Source organism: Muscardinus avellanarius, assembly GCF_963383645.1.
Source record: "Muscardinus avellanarius genome assembly, chromosome: 19".
NCBI lineage: Eukaryota > Metazoa > Chordata > Mammalia > Rodentia > Gliridae > Muscardinus > Muscardinus avellanarius.
Window position 1 is genome coordinate 29,785,955 of NC_137805.1, and position 23,688 is coordinate 29,809,642.

Below are 23,688 nucleotides of genomic sequence, written 5' to 3' on the forward strand. Positions count from 1 at the left end.
TTAGTCACAGCTCACGTCTTGACCGTGGGAAGGCTTTTTTATTTTTTGAAGGTATGTATTTTTAGCATTTATTATACGCCTGACTGTTCTCAGCACTTTAATTAAATACACTCATTTGACCCTGACATCACCCCTGCATAGAAAGCGTCGGTCGTGGACCCATTTTGCAGAATGGAGAAGTCGAGGCAGGAGAGGAGAAACATCTGGTTCTCCGGCCTGAGCTCTGTCCTGTCTCCCGGGGTTGTGAAAGCCAGTGCCGCCCAAGAGAACTTTCTAGGGCGACAGAAATGCCCTTTCCTGCGCTGTCCAATTGGGGAGCCACCCTGTTGTGTTGGAGCCCTCGCCACGTGTCTTGTATATCGCAGAACTGACTCTTACGTCGTACTTAGTTGTTAATCACCTTAACATTTACTAGCCCTCCGGCGTCACTTCGCAAAGGGCTCGTGGACGGGGATTTAGAGAGGTTTTGAGAGCTTCGGGCCTGGCGCACAGTAGGGCTGGATTAGGAGTGTCGCGGAGTATGACAGCGCAGCCGCTGCCTCCCCACGTCAGGGGTGGGTAGCGGCGGAAGGCAGCTGAGTTTTGCTCATGGGATGACCCGCTTGTCTCAACCTGCCCAGGTTTCACCCAGCATCCTGGGGACCCCAGATCCTAGAGACACCAGGAGGCTGGTCACCTGTTCTTGCTTTTGATAACTGGGTAAAGAGATCTCAGGGAATCGGGTTGCCTCAGCGGCCCCACTGGTCGGTCTTGGCCAAGGAAGCCAACAGGCGAGCCACCTGCCCTCTCTGGGCCTCAGTTCCCCTCGTGGGAAGCGGGGAAGAGGTTCCTTTCTTACAGGGTGGCCGCGAGGACTTCAGCCGCTCCGAGATGGGGTTTGCTTGAAAGGTAAGAGGACCTCCTTATATCGGATTCCCTGGCGCACAGTAGGTAGACAGATCATGCCTTCTCTTTGGAGAAGAGCATCGCTCAGGCGCTACTGCAGGAGGTTACCCGGGCTGAGGCTGGGAGGAGTCCCCGGGGTGGGCATGGGGGCAGGGCTTTCTCAGGCCCTGTCCCAGCTGGGGGGGGGGGCTGCCCAGGGAGGCCATGGGGGCCGAGGAGTGGGAAGCAGAGTGGTCCCAGGGACGGAGCCAGCCCTCGCTCGGTGCCCCTCGGAGTTCAAGTCTTGTGAGAGCGTGGATGAGTCACCCGCCCCGCTCAGGCTCAGCTTTTATCAGCGCTCCCGACAGTCTCTGCAATGTCCATGTTCAAAGCTGGCTTTATCTGTGGGGCCAGAATCCGCTCCCCTTGCAGGCAGGCGAAGAGGCAGCTCTAGTCAAAGCCCAGAGATGGTGTCCTTCCGGGACACCCCCTGCGGCTGGCCTTCCTGCCTGTGGTCCATTGATGGGGGGCCACGCGTGGCCCCCCGGGGGTCCTCTTCTGGACACTGTGAAGTTCATGACATCCCTCCTTTATTTCCCTGTTTATCCTGAGCATGTGTAAATACATGGGTTGCCTGGTTTCAGCGTCTCTTTGGCCATTTCATTTCATTTCTTTCTTTTTTTTTTTTTTTTTGCTGGAGCCTGTGAGTATCACTGGAAACCTTGGGTTTTCTAAATGAATCTAAAAATAGACTCTTTGAAAAAAAATTGGAAATTGGAGAGTTGACACAAGGCACCGTTATTGATTTCTTTTCCTTCCTCTCCCATCTCCTCTTCCTCCTCATCACCCTCTCCCAATACCCAAAGATCTGGGCAGCCAGAGGCCCCAGGGGGCTGCGGCAGGCCCCGGGCAGGTGTCCAGGGGCCTCAGGAGCTGGGCTGCTGGTCTGAAGCACGGGGTGCCCCTGGGAGACTGGGGGGCTGGAGTCCTGGGCCTGGCCTGCTGGAAACCGCAGCAGGAAAGGCGGCGCGGGCCGGGGCAGCCCTCGCAGGGCCGCCCTGGCCGCGGCCCCCGCCCCGCCCGCGCTCCGCGCTGCTCCAGCTCCCAGACTTTTCGCTCGGGGAAACAATCGAGGACTTGTGCTTGGCGGCCGAAGGAGCCGCGGAGCTGGCTGGCCGCAGAGCAGGCGACGTCATGGATTCCTGAGTGTGAAGTTCGCAGGAAAGCCCTGAGTTCTGGAGATGGACGGGATCCAGCGGTTTCCATGGCGCTGGATAAACAGGAGGAAACAGTGAGGGAATCCCGTTATTTTACTGCATTGAAAGCCTATAAACACGGAGCGCGGGGAAGGAAGTCGCGTCGCCTCTGCAGTGAGCCGAGGCGCGCGGTCGCCGCTCCAGCCAGGCTCCCCGGCCAGCGGCCCGCGGGCTGCGGACGGCGGACGGACCCTGCCCTCCAGATGCACAGACAGGCCGCCTTCCGAGCCGGGCACTGCCGGCCTCTGCCCACCATGGGGGCTGCGAACCAAGGTAATGCGCCCCAGGCGCCCGGCCTCCGTCCCGGGCAGCGCTTCCAGCCCCCGGGGGTGGGAGCCAGGCCCGCCGGGACCCTGCCCGGGAGGGCGCGGGCAGCGGAGGGGAGGGGTCGCTCCCGGGCGGGATGCCCCAGGCGGGCGCCCGTGCCCATCCCGGGGATTCTCAAGCCGCGGGACCCGGGAGGGACTCTCGCTTCTAACTGCTCGCTGCTTAACCTCTTCAGCGCGCTGGGCTACTGACGGCAATGCCCCCCGCCTGCACTGTTTTTTTATTATTATTATTATTATTATTATTATTATTATTATCACCATCACCATCATCATCATCATCATCATCATTAGTTTTTTTTTCCTTTTAAGAGACCTGGCTTGGCATTTTACTATAGAGGAAATAGAATGAGGAAGATTTTGCTTTCTAGCAGGGATTTTTAAAAGACTTTCTCCCCCCCCCTCCCTTTCTTGGTGTTCCTGATGGGTAAAGTCTCCCAGAGACTCCCTTTTAAAGTGCAATGTGTCATCAGTTTATTTGGGGGTCTGATAACACCGTCCCCCGGTGTCCGCGGCTTTCCCCTCTTCTTGGGTTTAGCCTGGGAATGGCACTGTGGGATCTTCGGGAGAGGGTTAATATGTAGGAACATGACGTGGAGGCTATCCCATCTGGTGGGGATGAGCAGGAGGCTGGCTGTCGGTGATGAAGCCGGCTTCACAGCAGAAAGAGACGGCGCAGTGTCTTCTCCGGAGCCCTGCACGGAGGGGCGGGAAGGCCCGCAAGAGTTAAGCGCAATAAACTGGCGTAGGAGGAGTCAGCCCGTGTCATGAAATCGGAGTTGAATGTAGGGTTTGTGCTCTGCGTGGCTGATTAAAGTTCTGGTGTGTGTGTGTGTGTGTGTGTGTGTGTGTGTGTGTGTGTGTGTGTGTAGGGGAAAGAAATGACAGTTTCAGTAAATAAACCTGAGGGTTCTCTTTTGCCGGCCAGACTGAAGCCACACGTCTTGGGTTAGGTAAAGGGCGAGCTTTGCCATTGGGAACCTCGGCGGGGTATTTTTAGCTGAGTTGCACTTTTGAAAGCAAGGTCCTGCCAAGCCTTTAGACGTTTTAACTGGTACCAGTTTATCCTGTCCCGTCCTGTGTCGTGGTCTAGTGAGAGAGCGAGAGAGAAAAAAATAGTACTAAGATTTCGTCATCTGTAAAGGGGTGCTCTCAGGCAGGCGACAGGCTCGGAGTGAGGATGGGAGATGGGTTTTCCTGCCCTACAAACCGAAACCAAGTGTTTGATGTTCTGATCGTGGGGGCGGGGGGCAGAAGAATGCCAAATTTAGCTCAATTTGGCCAAAGATGGAGGGAGGGAGAGAGACAGGGGGAACTTAGAAGAGAAATCGGGCTTCTGTTTGACTGTGGGATCTAACACAAGCCTCCAGTTTTATTGGCGCTGCTGATCTGTGCCCAAGGTCTGTGGACTTCGCGGCTCTGTTCAGGTTTGGAAGCAGATGCGGTTGGCGTGCATGCGCGTTGCCCACCCTCCCGAGTCCACGTTCGCGTGTGCAGGCATTGTGGGTATGTGCACGCCAGTGTGTACACACATGTGGGCGTCGAGGGCACCAGATTGTTTCCAGCAAGCCGCACTTGGCATGGCAAGACGACCGGGCACACGGAACCCAGTTCTGGGCATCGAAGACAGCTGGCTGGAAACTGATCCGAGTGCCTGGACTGTGCCCTGCACGAGGGTCTGGAGAGGAGAGAGACAAAAGTCCCTGTGAGTCCCAACACCAGCCGGGTCGGAGACACAGACGGACGGGGAACACGCAGATGGGCGAAGTCATTAGTAGCAGATAGAGAGTTCGCGTGGCAGGCGCGTAATAAAGTAGCCGCGCAGCTTTGGGCTGAGGCCCTGGGGAAAATGGAAGATCTCAAAGAGGTGTGTTTGGTGTTATCTGCGGGGAGAAAGTATTTGGAGAGCAAACAAACCCCGGGTGAGCTGTGCTCACCCCCGGCCCGAGTTCCCTCGCTTCTGCCTGGATCAGCGTTTCTGCTGAGCGCCATCCCAGCTGTGTGTCCGTGGGTGCATCACGTAACCTCTCTGTCCCTCGGTCTCCTCATCTGTGAAGTGGAGCCAATAATTGTGCTTCCATTCCAGGGCTGTCGCGAGGTGTAGTGGGACGCCTAAGGCAGCGTCTTGCCCGGGCTTGGGGCTCCATAAATATTAACTTGCCATTCTGACGATATCAGAGACTCAAAATACTTACCCACTGATGCTGAACGGAAACGGGACTCTCCGGAGAGCATTCTTCTTTCAAGAGATGCAATTCTTTGTACCTCTGGGCAGAGCGCTTTTTTTACGTTCCTGGCGTTTCGGAATGATACAGATTGGGTTAAGACGGCGGCTTGGGAAGCCTCAATTTCCTTATTTGCACAAAGGGGGTAATGATAGTGTCGACTTCACAGGGCCGTTGCGAGCGTCATATGAAATCATGCCCATAAAACGCTTAGCTCTGTGCTTAACCTGTGGTAAACACAACCCTAAATGTCAGTATTGTGTGACAGGGAGGACGGCGAGCCCAGCTTTGCCCAAAGGCATCTAGCAAATTAGAAACACAGGGCCAGGCACACAGTAAGCGCTCAACTGCTGCCCGCAGGCGGGAGAGGAACCCTCGTGGAACCCACTCAGAGTCGGCCTGGGGCTGGGTGCTTATTAAGTCTTTTGTGTGTGTGTGTGTGCGGGTCTGGGGATGGAACCCAGGGTCATTTGACCTCTAAGCTATACCCCCTGCCCTATTTTTCTTCCTAATCTTAATTTTGAAACAGGGTCTCACTAAGTTGCGGAGGGCCTCACTGAGTAGCTGAGGCTGTCTGCAAACCCGCGATCCTCTGGTCTCAGCCTCCCGAATGCTGGGATTACAAGTGTGCGCCACCGCGCCCCGTTTAAGTCTTAATCCTCACAGCCATAAGTACCAGGATTGCTGCTGCCTTCCTGGAGGAGGTGAGTGAGGTACAGAGAGGGCGGTGACCCGCCAAGTGTCACCCAGTAATTTGAAGCCCAGCTGCTTAGCATCCTACCCTCTGTTGTCTCCAGTGTTTGCTGACCCCCTTCCTGGCACTGGGGATTGAACCTAAAGGCATTCTACCTCCAACCTACACCCCCAGCCTGATTATTTCTTATTTGGAAACAGGGTCTCACTAAGTTGCAGAGGGCCTCACTAAGTTGTCGAGGCTGGTTTTGAGTCTGCGATCCTCCTGTCTCAGCCTCCCAAGTACTGGGGTCACAAGCATGCACCACCACGCCTGCCTTCTAACTGCAGATTGAACCCAGAGACGTTCTACCACTGAGCCACACCCCCAGATGCAATTCTATTTTAATTTTTGAAACAGGGTCTCAGTAAGTTGCAGAGGACCTCATTAAACCGCTGAAGCTGGCCACGCACCTGCGATCCTCCTGTCTCGGCCTCCCAAGCACTGGGGTTACGGGCCTGCGCCACCGCGCTCCAGATTTACTCTCCCAGTTTCCCAGTCAGCCGGACAGACAGGTGACTCTGGTGAGGACAGCCCTTGGTCCTGGGCTCTCCTCCCAAACCCCATGTTGTTCCCTGGTGTTTACTGGAAGGGATGGAGCGCCACGTGAGAGGGCGTGGGTTGTTGTTAGAGACAGGGAAACTGAGGCAGGCGCTGGTTGGCTGTGTATGTGGGGTGCCTCGCCTTGCCTTGGGGAGATGAGAGCGCAGTGTTTCTGCTTCTGCTAGAGGTGAGCGAGTCCTCAGCCAGCCAGTGGGGAGGCTTCAAAGCCAGCACTATTTCCCAGGGCCCCCTGCAGCCCTCCTCGCTTGTTCCCCCTGGTTCCCCACACGCCCCTGCTCCAGGAAGCCCGGAGCGCCAGGGAGCTCACTCTGGAACATTCTCCTTAGCCTGGTTGTGAGCCACCGGAGGGGCAGGGACCAGAGCTCCTGTGTCCGTGCGACTCCGCACTCTGGGTAACGTCTCTATTACCCCAGAGGTAAGCTTGGAGTCAGAGGGTCCCAGCCTGCCTCTGTTACCTGCTAGCTGCAGGCCCTGCTGCAGGAAATTCAGCTATTCGTGCCTCAGTTTCCCCATGAGTAAGACCATGACAGTAAGATTTCCCAGGTCATATTTAGCACAGGCTTCATGCAGTGCTTACTGTCTAAGGTGCTGGGATGGAGCGGGGAACCAGACACACGCGAGTTTACCTTCCTAAGGCTTGCGTTCTGAGTCTAGTGAGCTGAGAAATAGCTGAGACCCACTGGGCACGGAGGCGCACGTCTGTAATCCCAGGACTTGGGAGGCTGAGACAGGAGGATCGCAGGCTGGAGGCAACTTAGTAAGACTTCCTTTCTTCTTTCTTCCTTTCTTCTTTTCTTTTTTCTTTTTTTGCAGTACTGATGATTGAACTCAGGGGGCATTCTGCCTCCAAACTATACCCCCAGCCCTATTTTTTTTTAATTTTTAATTTTGAAACAGGGTCTCATTCAGTTGCAGAGGGCTTCACTAAGTAGCTGAGGCTGGCTGCGAACCCGCGATCCTTCTGTCTCAGCTTCCAGAGTACTGGGATGACAAGCATGCACCATCATGCCCTGTTTCAAAATAAAAATGAAAATGAAACAGGACTAGGGGTATAGCCCAGAAGTAGGACATCTCTCCTGGGCTCAATCTTCAGGACCCACCCCCAAAAGAAAAGAAAAGAAAATGAAAGAAATAGCTAAGACGACTTTGAGTGACTCGGGATGGTAGTTACTAAGTGGGTGAATGACCTGGTGGCAGGTGTGTTGTGGAAGGCGGGCATACTGATTTCCTGTGGCTGGTGTCACACATTGCCACAAGCTGGGCAGCTTAAAGTAATGCAAGGTTTTCTCTACAGTTCAGGAGTCAGAAGTCTGAGCCCAAGGTGTCTGCAGAGCCATGTTCTCTCTGAAGCTCCGGAGAGAGTCCTTCTTAGCTTCTGGTGACCCGGGAATCCTCGGCGCTCTGTGGCTTGGGGCCGCGTCCCCCGTCCTCTGCCTTCCTGTGTGCAGCTGTGTTTGCTGTTCTTCATAATAGGACACCAGGCTTGGGTTAGACCCCTTAATTCTAGTGTGGCTTCGTCTTAACTTGGTCACGTCCGCAAGACCTAAATGCCCAACCAGGTCCCATTGGCAGGGATCATATATATATGATAAAACTCAAATAGTAGACTTGCTAATTCAGACCGGGGGGGGGGGCCCTTTCTCTCTAAGGAGATGTCTCTCTAAGGAGATGTCTGTTTTGTTGTTGACTCCTGAATAGTGAGGCTCCTGCCTGCTCACAGATATCCCAAGGACTGGGATATTTAAGAGACTGCAAGAATCCCAGTATATTGCTGGGACAAAAAGGTCTGGTGACGAGAGAGAGAGAGAGAGAGAGAGAGAGAGAGAGAGAGAGAGAGAGAGAGAGAGAGAGAATGAATGGTGGAAATGGGGAAATGGGCCGGGAACCTCAGAAGGCATTGGAGGCTGGTTCTCAAGGTCCTGGGGAGCCCTGGAGAGTCCCGGCAGCAGGGTGTGTGGTCTCTCTGCTCTTCTCCAAGGATCACACGGACTGCTTAGTGAGTAGCCCAGAGGTGGATGGGAGTGGGTGCTGGGGAAGCAGTGACAGCTACTTTAGATGCAGAGGATGGGGGGCTGGAACCAGCGTGCGGGGCAGGAGGAGAAGCGCTCAGAAGCCGCACCTCCCATCCGCGGAGCTGGCTCCTTTGGGGTTCTCAAACTGTGTTCCCTTGCGCCCCGGGGTTCCCGCAGGGACACTTGCTATCTTTGGTGCCGGAGGGTAGAAGCGATGAATTCCACGGCCACGTGACCCTCCTCAGCCGGGCCTTCCTCCTCGCAGCCCAGCCTGGCTTTTCCGCGTGTCTCCTCTTCCACCCTCTGCTTTTAATGGGAGTTGTTCAGCGTTTCATCTCCCTCCAAAAATGTCCCTTGGCAGATCCACCCTCGGCTGAGAGAGTGACTCAGTAATGAGTGTCAGACCGAGGATGAAGCCAGCACCACGCGGCGCGTGCGACTCTCTGCGCGGCTCCGCGACCTGCTGCGCGCCTCTGGTTCTTTAACTGAAAAGCGGGGTGGGAGCAATAACCCTTGCACCCAGTAGGGCGCTTCCAGCTCTACTGAGAACTAGCTCGTGGAGTAGGCTGGACGATCGGCCAGGTTAACTATTCTCTTCTCATATCCTCTCTCTCTCTCTCTCTCTCTCTCTCTCTCTCTCTCTCTCTCTCTTTCTGTTTTTTTGTCCTGGGAATTGAATCCAGGGGCATTCTGTCTCCAAGCTACACCCCCAGCCCTACTTTTTACTTTTTTTTTTTGGTGGTTCTGGGGTTCCTGGAAACCCTTCTACCTCCAGGCTACACTCCCAGACACCTATTTTTTATATTTTTATTTGGAAACAGGGTCTCTTAGAGCCAGCGCGGCTGGCTTCAAACCTGCACAATCCTCCTGTCTCCGCCTCCCAAGCGTGGGGATTACCACGCCCGGCTAATTTTTTACTTTTTATTTGAAACATAGTCTCGCTAGGTTGATGAGCGTCTCACTACTTGCTGAGGCTGTCCTTGAACCTGTGATCCTCCTGTCTCAGCCTCCCAAGTGCAGGGCTTACAGGCGCATGCCACGGTGCCCGGCTTATATTTTGACTTTGAAACAGGATCTGGCTAAGTTGCTGAGAGTCTCATGAAGTTGCCGAGACTGGCCTCGAACCCGCGATCCTCCTGTCTCAGCCGCCAGAGTACTGGGATGACAGGCGTGGGCCACCATGCCTGGCTTCTTCCTGCTTTTCCTAAAGGAGAAATTGGAAATTTGGATTTTCATATGAACTTTCCCAAGTTAAAAATATTAGTTCAGATTTAAAAAATAAAAAATGCCTGGGCCGGCCAAACATACTATGCCTGCAGGGTGGGCTTGGCCGGGCTGCTGTGGACCTGGGACTCGCTGCGGTGTCAGGGGCATCTCTGTCCCTACGCCCTTGGACTTGGGGGCTGGCTCTCGGGATACCCCCAGGCTCCGAGAAGGCGCTGGTGTGCGGTCCATGTCTGCCCAGGGGGGCCGTGGGCCTCGACCAGCTGCCTCTGGCCATGGGAGGAAGTCTTGTTTCTGCTTTAGAAGATGAGGTAGGAGTTGGTCAGTTGGGGCAAAAGTCTAGTTTGAAGCTGGCATGTTGCATCACCAGGGACAGGAGCTCATTCCTGAAAATGGCTTTGTCCAAGCCTGGACAGCAAGGCGGTCAAGGGAGCAAAATGAAAGGGGGTGGTGGAAAACCCACCCCCAAACCGAGATGAGCCACACTGCACTGTATACATACATGCACACATGGAATATTATAGGTGAATTTTGTGTGTGTGTGATACTGGGGATTGAGCACAATGCATTCTACCTCTAAGCTACACCCCAGTTTTTTTTTTTTTTTTTTTTTGGTCCTTACTTTGAACCAGGGTCTCACTAAAAGTTGCTGAGAGCCTGGCTATGTTGCCGAGGCTGGCCTCGAACCCCTGATCCTCCTGTCTCAGCCTCCCGAGTACTGGGATGCCAGGCATGCATCTCCATGCCTGGCTTCAAGGTAATATTCTAAACGTAAAAGTGAATGCCAAAAACTGACGATAAACTAAGAAAGTCATAATGCTTTTAATAAAAGCAGATTGGTACTGCTGCTAAACCCTCCGGCCTCAGGCTGCTTCCGATCCTCCTTTATTAAAGGCCCAAGAGTTTCTTCATTGGCTTTCTTTCTTTCTTTCTTTCTTTCTTTCTTTCTTTCTTTCTTTCTTTCTTTCTTGGTGTGCATTTGTTTGGGCTTTTAAAAACATTGTGTAAAAATGTCACTTCTGGGAGTGCCGAGTGTCCTGGTCTCCTGAGTTTCTCTGCCCGCGTGGTACCCGAGGGCCAGCCCGTAGAAGGCGAGCACATCTGTCTATGAATCACACTATTAACGTCTCGAGTGATAATGAGCCCCAGGTGTGCTCAAGTCAGGGCGAGACTGCTTCTGGAACCTGGTAAAAATGTTCCTACTCTTTGGATTAGACTTAAAACTTTTATTGCCTGCTTTTTACAGTGAGAGTTTGATTATAATAGGAGGTTGTCAGGAGGTGGGGCTAGTGATGAGAATTTTAGTTTAGTTTTTGCTATCCTGGGGATGGAACCCATGGTTACTTTTCAACTGAGTTTTATCCCCAGCCCTTTTTATTTTTTATTTTGAGACGAGGTCTCGTTAAGTTGCCCGTGCCGGACTCTAGTGTCTCATCCTTCTGCCTCAGCCTCCGAGGCGCCGGGAGCCCAGGCGTGGGCCGCCGTGCTGTGATCAGGACTGGCTGAGCCATTTTCAGGGTGAGAATAAAAGCAAAATGCAAGTTCAAAACCATCTTTCTTTCTTTCTTTCTTTCTTTCTTTCTTTCTTTCTTTCTTTCTTTCTTTCTCTCTCCCTCCCTTCCTTCCTTCCTTCCTTCCTTCCTTCCTTCCTTCCTTCCTTGGTACTGGGTAGTACCAGGGGCGGTCTACTTCTGAACCACACCCCAGCCCTATTTTTTCCCTCTCTCTTTCCCCTTTTTCCTTCTTCTCTTCCTCCCTCACTTCCTTCCTTCTTCTTTCTTTTATTTTTGTAGTAGATTCAACCCAGGGACATCATACGTCCCAGATAGACTCTTGGCCTTATTTTATTTTTAAATCTTGAAACAGAGTCTCACAAAGTCGCAGAGGGCCTTGCTAAATGGCTGAGGCTGGTCGCGAACCTGTGACCCTCCTATCTTAAACTCCCAAGCATGGAGATTACAGGAATGCACTACTGTGCCCAGCTGCTTTTAAAAAATTTAAAGACAAGGCCGGGCGTGGTGGCGCACGCTTGTAATCCCTGCGCTTGGGAGGCAGAGGCAGGAGGATCGAGGTCAGCCGTGCTGGCTTAAGAGACCCTGTTTCAAAAATACAGAAAATAGGTCTGGGAGTGTAGCCCAGAGGTAGAAGGGCTTCCAGGAATCCCAGTACCACACACAAAAAAAAAAAAAAAAATTAAAGACAGGCCGGGCGTGGTGGCGCACGCTTGTAATCCCTGCGCTTGGGAGGCGGAGACAGGAGGATCTCGAAGCCAGCCGCGCTGGCTTAAGAGACCCTGTTTCCAAATAAAAATATAAAAATAGGTCTGGGAGTGTAGCCCGGAGGTAGAAGGGCTTCCAGGAACCCCAGTGCCACCAAAAAATTAAAAAAAATAAAAAAATAAAGACAAAACCAGCAGAATATCAGCCAAGTGCAGGCTCGCTCTGAGCACCATATGGCCGTGTATACTGTACCCCGATGCTACCAAGGTGAACTTGACTTTTCTTATTGGCATTAAAGAATCTGTGAGTGTTGGAGCTGGCACGGGGATCTGGGTACTATTTAACTCACTCTCTCCCCCTTTATTTATTTATTTATTTATTTTGGTACTGGGGATGGGACCCAGGGGCATTCTATCTCCGGGCTATTTTATTTTTATTTGCAAACAGGGTCTCACTAAGTTGGGGCCTCCCTAAGTAGCTGAGGCTGGCCGCAAACCTGTGATCCTCCTGTCTCAGCCTCCCAAACGCTGGAATCACGAGTGTGATTCCATTTCATAGGTGGGGAAACTGAGGCACAGAAGCCGGGTGCCTCGCACACTGGTTACAGAGTTAGACGGAGAACTCAGGGGAGACCCCGGGCCTCTTTGTTCTGGGATGTTCCTTAGGGTACCACAAGGTCACTGCAGCCCTGGCCAAACATTTATGCCTTCCTGCCTGTGGGGGCCACTGACCTTCGGGGAGGTCGGGCTGGGAGGGGGGTGAGGAAGGCAGATCTGCCAGTCCTGTTATAGTGACCCCGAGAGCATATTTCCCATAATAGGCCATTTTCCTTTAAGACAATAGTAGCTTTTCTTTTCCTTTTTTTTTTAAAAAATTATGTGAAGGCAGGATTTTCCTAAAGTCGTTGAGTCAGATGAAATGTTGCTTACATAAAAAATGATTGCTAGTGTGTGTGTGTGTCTGTGTCTGTGTGTGTTTGTGTGTGTGTGTGCGTGTGTCACTGGGGATTGAACCAGGGGCTTCCTGCCTCCAGGCTAGGCCCCGGCCCTTTATTTATTTTTTATTTTTTGAAACAGGATCTGGCTAAATTGCTGGAGGCCTGGATAAGTTCCTGAGGCTGGCCTTGAACCTTTGATCCTCCTGTCTTGGCCTACCAAGTACTGGGACTATAGGTGTGTGCTATATGCTGTGCGGACTGCAGGTTTTATGACCGTACTAGAGGCCAGGATTCAAGGGCAGGGTTCCACTGCTTCTCCCCACGCGTCTGAACGGAGCAAGGCCAGGCTGGGATCTGCGTGACGTGGCCTGACCCGCTCGTTAATGGGAATCTGTGTTGGGCTCCATTCTTCTCTTTATCCCTCAGGCAATTTTTTGGTGAATATTTGCTGTGTCCTGGGGACCCTTTGAAGATCTGGGAACACAGCCAGGGCGGCCAGCTAAAGATACAGGATGGCCGGGCGTGGTGGCACACGCTTGTAATCCCAGCATTTGGGAGGCTGAGACAGGAGGATTGCAGTTCCCAGACAGCCTCAGCTACTTAGTGAGGCTCTTTGCAACTCAGACTCTGTTTCAAACATGAAAAGGAGCCGGACGTGGTGGCGCACGCTTGTAATTCCAGCATTCGGGAGGCTGAGACCAGAGGATCGCGGTTCGCGGCCAGCCTCAGCTACTGAGTGAGGGCTTCCGCAACTCAGTGAGATCCGGTTTCAAATTAAAGAATAAAAACTAGGGCAGGGAGTGTAGCTCAGAGGTCGAATGCCCTCGGGTTTCATCCCCAGACCCGCACGCGCGCGCACACGCGCGCGCACACACACACACACACACACACAAAACATAAAAAGGACTAAAAAAAAATAGGGCTGGGAGTGTAGCTCGGAGTTGAATGCCCCTGGGTTCCATCCCCAGCACCTAAAAAAAAAAAAAAAAAAAAAAAAAAAAAAAAAGCAGTAGGATGCCAAGTTAAATTTCAGGTTCAGGGAAACCATGAGTATTTTTTAGCTTGTATAAGTCCTATACGATATTTGGGACATATTCATACTAAAAAAAAGCACCCATTGTCTAAAATGCAAAGTAGCTGCATGTCCCCTATTCTATTTGCTAAGCCTGGCCAGCCTAGATACTCTAATAAAAAGGCCAGACAAGTTCCCCTGCCCTTGAGGGGCTTATATTTGAATTTAAGGAACAGGCAATAAATAGATGGATAAATACACATATGAGTAAAAGATACTGGTGGGCGTGGTGGCGCACACTTGTCATCCCAGCATTTGGGAGGCTGAGACAGGAGGATTGCAGTTTCAAGGTAGAAGGGTTTCCAGGAACTCCAGTACCACCAAAAATAATAGTAATAATAATAATAATAATAATAATAATAATAATAAATAAAAAAGAAGGGCTGGGGGTGTAGCTCAGAGATAGAATGTGCTGGATTTAATTCCTGGTGTCACAGAGAGAAAAAAAGAAAAAGAAAAAAAATCCTGCTGAGATAAGAGCCCCAGGTGCAGGCACAGAGGTGCTGGGGTGCCGTGACCACTGGACAGGCAGGAAGGTCTCCCCAAAGAGGCGACCTTTCTGTTGAGAGGAAAACAAAGGGCAGCGGGGGCCAGGTGGCATCCGCAGGACCGTAGGCACGAAGGCTGTGCGCTGGGGTCATGCCTGCATTTTTAAAAGCAGGTGAGTGATCAAGGTGCTAAAGTAGAGAAAGGGAGGTTGAGACCCGGAGAGGACTTGGTGGGCCCGCGGCCACACAGGCGCGAAGCCAAGGCTTCAGAAAGCCGCTGCAGGGTTCAGGTGGGAGGAGAAGCCACAGCCCAAGGCAGAGGCTCCTTCAGCCGCCAGGGTGAGATGTCTGGGGCCTGGGTTGCTGGGGCAGGAGGACCCACAGTGTTGTTGGTGGGAAATGGTTGCATGTGGGTTACTTTTTTTTGTGTGTGGTCCTGGATGGAACCCAGGGGCATTCTACTCGGAGCTACACCCCCAGCCCAATGTTTTATTCTTTATTTTCAAACAGGGTGTCACTGAGTTGCAAAGGGCCTCACTAAGTAGCTGAGGATGCCAGCGAACCGCGATCCTCCTGTCTCAGCCTCCCGAATGCTGGGATGACAAGCGTGCGCCACCGCGCCTGGCTGTGGGTTACATTTGTAGCCAGAGCTGCCTGCACTTGCTGAGGTTTGCATTGGGGGTGAGGAAGGAGAGGGATGGGGTACCACTTCTTGGTTTCTGGTAGGAAATGAGATGAAGGAGCGGGCAGGACACGCATCGCAAGGGAGTGGGGCAGGGTGGCCACGGGTTTGGTCTGGGACGGGCTCACTTTAAGATGCTTCTTGGATGCCCAGGTGGAGATGTGGAATCGCAGTTGGAGAGGGGAATCTGGATATTCCGGGAGAGGTCCAGGGGTACATAAAATGAGCTTTATACCAAAAGGTGAAAAGGAGGGCTAGAGCCCTGGGTGATGGGCCCCTCCGGCCTTTGCCTGAGTGCTTGCTAATCCAGTCTGCTTTCAGATTCTCCAAACTTCATGCCCCCCACCCCGCCCCCAGGCAGAGAGAAGGATGGTAGCTGGGCACTGCCAAGGCCTCCCTCGGGCCCCTCCCAGTGACCTCTCGCTGCACAAAAGTCATGACTTCTGTGCCTGGCCTAAGGGCACAGTTACTGAATTGGGGAGGGAAAAGGTGGCCTTTGGAGAAGAAAGCCTGCACCTTCCTGCTGCTCTAGCAGAAACCCTGATCTGGGACAGGCCCTGGTCTGGACCCCTTCCCTGGAAAGAACTCTGGTTGCTTTGGGGCTGGCTCCCAATCCCAGAAGCTCTGGGAAGATGCCTGCTGCGCAGAGCGGGGACCAAGGCAGACGGACTGCTGCTTAGGATGGAGCTTCCTGAGACAAAGGTTGTATAGCGCTTGATCTGTTAGGAAGGGACCTTCCCTTTATTACCTCATCTAGTGGGTCCTGGGAGGGGAAGCTGGAAGGAGTAGTATGAGAATTTAGATTCTTGTCCTGGCAATTGGATGGCCAGGGTGAGCTTGATCTTATACACACAAGAGAATGATGGCTACCATCCGTCCACTCATCTCAACACCCATCCATCCACACACCCTTCCACACACGCATCCACACACCCATCTATTCATCCAGCCATCGAAACACACAGCCATCCACACACTCACTTAAACATATATCCATCTACCCATCCAAACACCTGTCTAAACACCCATCCATCCACCCATCTATCCATCCATCCATCTATCCATCCAAACACCCATCTCACCATCCATCCATCCATCCATCCATCCATCCATCCATCCATCCAAACACCCATCTGCCCATCCATTCATCCACCCATCTATCCATCCATCCATCCCTCTGTCCATTCCTCCTCCTTCCACTCGTCCATATGACCCCACATAAAGCTGTGAATGAGGTGATCCTGCCCATGCCTCAGGGAGTCTCCTAGGCATGTGGAGATTGGCTTAGCCTGGGTCCTTTGTCCACTTCTTTGCTGAGGGTGGTGGTAGTTGCTGTGGGACAGCATGTTTGCAACTTGTTCACTTGTTCTACCAAGGTTATGTTCACAGTGGTTCCCTGGGGCCTAGCATGCAGAAAGCTCTGAATTCCATCTCTAGGAACACACACACACACACACACACACACACACACACACACACACACACACACTTCTCCAAAGGAGGCCACTGGGGTGCTGTTCTCAGAAGAAAGGGGTGATTCTGGGCAGGCACAGCCCACAGATGGGGGCAGAGGGATGGGAAAGGGTGTGCCGTGGGTGGTGTTACGAGCTTTTTCTTCTTTCTACAGCAGAAGGGAAAGCTGGCCCCTGTATTTATCCCTCATCAAACTTCAGGATCTGGGCTCTGGGTTCCTGTCATAAGGATGTAAGAAAATCCTTATAGACACGTGGTCGTCAGTATCCTAACTGGACCGTCATCCCGCCCTCTACCAGAGGGGGCTCCTTTACCAGCCGCCCCAGGGTGCTTGTTGGATACACACAGTACACAGGTGCTTCCCCTTAGGAAACAAAGAAAGGGATTTCTTTTTTTTTTTTTTTTTTAGGGATTTCTTTTTCTTTCTTTTTTTTTATGGTACTGGGGATTGAACCTTCTCAGCTACACCCCAAACCTATTATTTATTTATTTATTTATTTATTTATTTATTTATTTATTTATTTTGAAATAGGATCTCACTAGGTTGCAGAGGGTCCCACCAAGTTGCTGAGGCCAGCCCTGAACCTGCCATCCTCCTGTCTCAGCCTCTCAAGTACTGGATGACAAGCGCGGGCGCCAGGCCGGGCTGGAGCCCACGTTTTAGCAGCACCCAGGTGTGCGCGTGGCCTGCCAGCCCAGGCTCCCACGAGCGGGCGCTCCCCGCCCCGCCGCCCACACCCTGCGCTTCCAGCTCCTGCTCCTCGGCTCAGTCGGCCCGGCTCTTAGCCTTCACCATCCCGGGGCCTGCAGGTCACCTCCGCCGAGGCCCTCCCAGCCTGCGGCCCTACCGCACAGGCCCCGTGGATTCCCTCCTGGCTCTCAAGGGGAGGGGGTGATGATCTTTGCCCCCCATCTCCTTTACCCCTCCCACTCCGGGCACTTCAGATTCGCGAGGTGGGCGGCCAGGAACTTCGAATGCAAGGGTGGGGCCCAGCCTTCGAAAGCAGCTGTGCCTTTCCCAGGCCCCGGGCGCAGCAGTCAGCGGCCTGAACCTGGCGCCGCTGGGGTGGGCACCCAGACCGAACCCAGGGGAAGCCCCCTCTCCTGCCAACCCCAATAAAAAGCAGGGCTAGGGAAGGAAGCAGTGGGCGATCCTTTGGGGCGGAGCTGCAATGGCAGCAGGTCGCCTGCCCGGTCCGCGGGGCGGGCAGGGCGCGCTGCAGGTGGGTCCCGGGGGGGCTGCGATCGGAGGCCGCAGCTGGAGGCTGAGCGCGGAGCTGCAGAGGGGCGGGGCCTCCGTCCCCCGGGGCTCGGCCGCGGCCCCGCCCCCGCCGGTGTGGCCCCGCCCCCGCCGGTGTGGCCCCGCCCCTCCGCGGGCCGCAACAGGTGCCTCCCCGGCAGGAAGCGCGCCCTCGGCTGCCCGCGCCCTCCCGGGGCCCTGCGTGCGCCCCGCCGCAGCGCGACCCCGCAGCTCGACCCCGCTCCGCCCGGGCGAGGGGGCCGCGGAGCCAGCCCCGGCCATCGCCCGCTCCCGCCAGGACCCCCCCGCCCCCGGCCGCCCTGCCCTGCGCGCTATGGACGTCCCGGAGCCGCAGCCCGACCCCGATGGCGGCGACGCCCCGGGGCTGCAGCCCGGCGGCAGCCCCCAGGACGAGTTCGACTTCTCCATCCTCTTCGACTATGACTATCTGAATCCGTTCGAAGGTCGGTGGAGGCTCCCCCCGCCTGGCCCTGGAGCCCGGGCGGGGGCGCGGCCTGGGGAGGGGGCGCAGGGCCCCTCCGTCCAGGTCCACGTGCCTTCCTCGGGCGCCTGGAGCGGGGCGGGGGCCTCTGCGCCGGAGAGAGGCGGGAGCCGGCGACCCAGGCCCAGCCACGCTTGGGGGGCAGTAGGTCACTCGCGCCCCTTGGGGGAGGCAGGTGCCAGTTAAGTGGTGGACGCATCCCCGAGGGTCGCCGGGGGACTCTGCTGGCCCCGGGCCTGGGCGGGTGCGCAGGGGCCGGGGAAGAGATTTAGTTGCCGTAGGAGGGAGGAGGAGTAAGCTTGGAGTTGGGGGGAGGGTGGATGCCATGAGAGGTGTCCCTCAACTTGGAGAGGCAGCTGCCCGCCACCTCCCCGGAGCCCGCCGCTGGGGACTTGGTGTTGAAAGCGAGGAAGAGCTGCTGTCTCTAAAGCTGGAGTGTGGTTTGACTCTGGTGTTGTGAGGCCGGCCCATTTCCTCTCTGAGTTGGGCTGCTGCGTCTGTGAGCCGCCCCCAGGTGGACCATTCTCAGCTTGTTAAGTGATTTCCTACCCTCCCCCACCCGGTCACAAGGGACGTGGACAGGGACGTTGGGGTGCGGTGGGGAGCAGGCGAGTGGATTGGGGAGGACACAGGCCGTCTCCACCTAAACTCTGTGTCTGTGACTGCCCCCTGTCGCTGGGGGATGGGGACGGGACTTCCCCAGGCTGGGCGGAATGGTCCTGTGTCCTCTTATGGGTCTTAACAGCACATTTGGCGGAGGAGGAGGAGGAGGAGGAGGAGGAGGAGGAGGAGGAGGAGGAGGAGGAGGAGGAGGAGGAGGAGGAGGAGGTGGTGGTGGTGGTGGTGGTGGAGGTCCTACCCCCCCACCGCCTCACTGTATTTTTCTGGTTAGCAGGTTGTCTTGGAAAAAAAAAAAAAACAACAACACAAAACCAAGAAACCCAAGCAGGCTTCCTGATTTTGACAGCCTGCGATTGCTTGTTGCAGCCTGGGCAAGCCTGCTGGTAACTCGCAGATGATTAGGGCTTGCCTGCGTCTGGTGGCTGGTGCACAGCAAAGGCTTGTGCAGGCTGGCTCGGCTGGCCGGGAGGAAGCCTGTGCAGGAGACCGGGTGGCTCTGGGTTTCCCAGAGATGCTGTGCTAGGCGGCCCAATGGGGATGTTTTCGTTTTCTGTCTATGTCTGCCTGGCTGCCTTTGGTGAGGGTGAGGGGCTTGCTTTGACTTTGAGCATCACGTTGGCTTTCAGCAACACTTTTGGGCTGGGGATGGAAGTCATCAACCAACCAGAGAGACGTGTGTTGTAGAGTCACAATCTGGAGCTCATCCTCGGCTTTGAAAAGATACAAATAAGAATCTGCAAACCCTCTGTGTTAACATCAGCGGTCTTTCTGTTCAGAAAGATTAAAGTCATGTTTTGCCGGGAGTTAAAACTTAGCACCCCTCCCAGATGCACGCTATTATTATTTTTTTTGAGGGGTGGGGCTGGAAGAAGGTGAGGATTTCCGGGGAAATAGTTTCCAAGCCAAACCTGCTGGGAGGGACTTGGTATAGTTTCTCTTGGCAAGTTGCGCTGTGGCCACCAGATGAATATCTTAATGACCACGATGAAAGCCCTGGAATCTGCGTTCTTTTTTCTTTTAATAATAAACATTATTTTTTTGGAACAGTTTCAGATTTACAGAAACACTGGGAAGCTAGCAGAGGGAGGGAGAAGAGAGAGAGAGAGAGAGAGAGAGAGAGAGAGAGAGAGATCGATCGATCCCATGTACCAGCACCCAATTTTCTCACACATTTAGTGTTAGTAGAGTGGGTATGTTAGAATTAATGAGCCAATATTGACACAGTGTTATGACAGCCCATTCTTTGTCAGACAATTTTTTTTTTTTTGGTGTATATGTGGTACTAAGGATGGAAGCCAGGGGCATTCTGCCTCTGAGCTACAATCCCAGCCTTATTTTATACTTTATTTTGAAACGGGCTCGCTAACTCTTGGAGGGCCACGCTGAGTTGCTGAGCTGGCCTTGAACCTGGGATCCTTCCAGGTATCAGCCTCCCAAGTGCTGGGATGACAAGCGTGCCCCCCTATGTCCAGGTCCTGACAGTTCTGAGAAGTACTGGCTAGGTGTATTGTGCACTGTCCGTCGAGTTGATTGTTTTTTTTTTTTTTTTTCTTATGGTTTTTCTCATGAACAGAGCAGGACTCTGGGTCTCTGGGAGGAAGCTCACAAAAGCAGAGGGTCCTTCATCACACCATCTCTGGGGGCCATGCTACCAAGCTGGTGTGTCGCTGCTCATGTTGACCTTGGTCACCTGTGTACCGTTCAGTGAGTCCTCTTTGGAGGGCAATTCCTATGTAAAGCCCACCTTTGAGGAGCAGAGTTACGCTCCGGGTCTTTCCTTCACATGATGCTTGTTTTGCTGGGCGTGGTGGCGCAGGCTTGTAATCCCAGTGCTTGGGAGATTCAGAGTCAGCCGCAGCTACTTAGTGAGGCCCTGTTTCAAAATAAAAATAATAAAGGATGCCGGGCGTGGTGGCGCACGCTTGTAATCCCCGCGCTTGGGAGGCGGAGACAGGAGGATCGCGCAGGTTCGAAGCCAGCCGCGCTGGCATAAGAGACCCTGTTTCAAAAATATAAAATAGGTCTGGGAGTGTAGCCCAGAGATAGAAGGGCTTCTAGGAACCCCAGTACCACCAAAATATTAATAATAATAATAATAATAATAATAATAATAATAATGGGCCAGGAGCTGTAGCTCAGAGGTAGAATGCCCCTGGGTTCCATCCCTAGTAACAAAAACCGGGGTGCTTTGTTGGGAAGTAGGTAGTGCAGGAGAGGCAGCTCTCAAAGGGATGTTTGAGTCTTGAGGGGCTCATGTGAGATGTCCTCGGTGGGTCTGGCTGCGGCGGTCACCTCTCTGCTCCTGCAGGGTGGAATTCGCTGAGAGCTTTAATCTTGCAGGTAGACTTGGTCCCGGATGGCGGCATCTCAGTGAAGTGTCAGCCCTAACTCTGGGCATGCGCCTGGCAAGAAGGAAAGAAAAAGTACCAGTGGTGTGGACACTGCTGTCAGAACTGGGGGAGGTCCTCAGGGGAGTTTGCAGGGTCAGATTCTGTGTGTTGGCACTTCACCAAGCAGCACGGCTCCATTAGCTCAGGTAAGAGCCCCCCTGATTCTAGCAGGCGTACAACATTTTCACAGAAGAGTATGAGAAGGCACAGAGGGGTGAAGTCATTTTCTCAAGAACACAGAGCTGGTGAACAGCAGAGATGTAGCCTGGGCCGGGGCAGCCCGCTCCAGCTTGGACTGCGCTGCGGGAGGCTCCCGGGCCCTTCACGGGAGGAGAGAGCGTGCAAAGCAGCCGGCCAGGTGCCTGGACTGCAAGGATGGAATAGAGACCACAGATGGAGTGGTCTGGAGCAAGTCTCTTAACCTCTCTGGGCGTCTGTTTGCTTGATTGAAAGGGGCTGAGATAGTAGGACTTACTTCAAAGGATTATCATCTCCCTTGAATGGGATCGAGGTGTGTACGCCTTGTTATGTTAGAGAGGTATCCATCCATTCCTGTCTTCTTGAGATTTTTACCAGGAGCAGAAGTTGAAGTCATCAAAGGCTTTTTTTTTTTAGCATCGATGGACAATAGTTTTATTCTCAGACGTGCTACTATCTTGGCTGAGACTGGGAGATGATCTAATATTTTATATTCCTGGTATAAACTCCACCTGGTCACTGCGTATTATTTTCTTGGGTTAGTGAACTCTGTTTGGTAATATTTTACTTAAGATTTTTTTTTTTGGGGGGGCACCATTTGTGAGTGGTATCTCTCTATAATATTCTTTTTCTGTGTGGTCAGCTTTAGGTCCTTCCTTCCTTCCTTCCTTCCTTCCTTCCTTCCTTCCTTCCTTCCTTCCTTCCCTCGCTGCCTCCTTCCCACTAGGGATTGAACCAGGGGTATTTTACCCCCTGAGCTACAGTAGAGTTTTTTCTTGATGGCTTTTCCTGTTATGTCTACAGGACTTGTCTGTTTACACTTTCTATTTTTACTGGAGTCAGCTTTGGCAAACTGTATCTTCCTAGGAAACTATCCATTTCTGTCTCTCTAGGGTTTTAAATGTATTCAACTAGAGAGGTGCGAAGTGCATGCTTCTATTTTTCTAGTGGAAGAGACAGCCGAGCACATGGCGGTGGAGAGGCAGGGTCCGGGTGTGGGGTACTGATCGGCCGCAGGTCCACCGGGCGGGACGGCGAGTGCGTGTCACAGCGCGGAGCTGGGACGCCCTCCTGCATGCTGGAGCTCAGTGATGCTCACGCCTCTCAGCTTTCTGTTGTGAGAGACGGGTGGGCGCTGGGAGCCCTGGACACATGGTGTCCCAGCCATGGCGGGGTGGGGGGCTTGTTTCTGTTTTGCCTCAATAGGTCAGGGCTGTCCCCCACTTCAAGTCCTGGTCAACCCACGCTTATGGCATCAGCTCTGACCTTCCCAAAACACAGACAGACTCTCCCGGCCCCTAAATTGCTCTGTAGAGTTTCTTCTGTGATCCTTAAATCGTTGGATCACAGCTCTTTGAAAAGCTGACTAAAGAAAGCCACAGTTCACACACACACACACACACACACACACACACACACACACACACACACACACCTGGGCGTGGTGGCGCACACTTGTCATCCCAGCATTTGGGAGGCTGAGACCGGAGGATCGCAGTTTGCCGCCAACCTCAGCTCCTTAGTGAGGCCCTCTGCTACTCAGTGAGACCCTGTTTCAAAATAAAGAATAAAAATAGGGCTGGGGGTGTCCCTCGAAGGTAGAATGCCCCTGGGTTCCATCCCCAGGACCACAAAAACAAAACAAAACAAAACAAATACACACACACACTCACACTCTAAGGGAGAGTGCCCGGCACACACATGTCTGTATGTTGCCCCCACCACACCTGTGCTTTACACCACGCCTGGGGCGGGCTGGGGGCTGCGGCCTTTCTGTGGCCCGTCCCCTAATGCCGCCTGCGCTTCAGCGTAGGGACACCTGTTCTCAGCCCAGTCACACGGGACAATTAGAACCTGATTCTTTCAGCAAACAGACTGAAAGCTGGATCTGTGCCCGGCCTCGTGGGTGCAGAGACTGAGATGTGGTCCCTCCCCCGCCCGGCTGCGGGGCCAGTGTGGGACCCAGGCTGGTAAGCATATGGCGACAAATGAGGTGCTGTGATACAGTAACTGTTTTATTTATTTATTTTTTGGTGCTTACTAAAAATAGGGCTCCGCATGGGCAAAGGGCTGGCTGGATACAGGTGACATTCAGCGCCGCCGCTGTTGCCCGTGCTGAGGTAAGGCAGCTGTCATGAGCTCACTTTGGACAAATAAGGGCTCCAGGTGCAGCTGGGAAGGGAACCAGGCTAGAATGGTGCCTCGGGCAAGTGGGGACAGTCACCTCAGTCCTTCTTCACTGTGAGCGCACGCCACTCTGGCTTCCAGATTAAAGGCTTTCTGGTTTTAGTGACCTTAGGTATTGATTGGGAGTGGAGCTTCTTAAAATATTTTTTTTTTGTACTGAGGATTAAACCCAGGGATGTTACCTCTGAGCTACATCCCCAGCCCTTCTTTAATTTTTTTTTTTTTTTGGTGGTACTGAGGATGGAACCCTTCTAACTCTGGGCTACACTCCCAGACCTATTTTATATTTTATTTGGAAACAGGGTCTCTTCAGCCAGAGAGGCTGGCTTTTTTTTTTTTTTTTTTTTTTTGTAGTCCTGGGGTTCCTGGAAACCCTTCTACCTCTGGGCTACACTCCCAGACCTATTTTAATATTTTTATTTGGAAACAGGGTCTCTTAAGCCAGCGAGGCTGGCTTCGAACCTGCGCGGTCCTC

General features: G+C 53.5%; 1 protein-coding gene across 4 annotated transcripts in view; it reads left to right on the plus strand.

Moving 5' to 3' along the window:
• Positions 1-2,323: 2,323 nt before the first annotated feature.
• NFATC2 (nuclear factor of activated T cells 2) overlaps positions 2,324-23,688 on the plus strand; it is a gene marked incomplete at both ends in the record, with an annotated part of 137,956 nt that continues 116,591 nt past the window's right edge. For 2 of the 4 annotated variants that reach the window (XM_080716864.1, XM_080716865.1), the window contains one exon: positions 2,324-2,393. In XM_080716864.1, the coding sequence (XP_080572990.1) occupies positions 2,324-2,393 (70 nt within the window). Of the gene's footprint in view, positions 2,394-17,649; positions 17,780-23,688 lie in introns of those variants that run through there. The other 2 variants (XM_080716862.1, XM_080716863.1) reach the window with 1 other exon arrangement.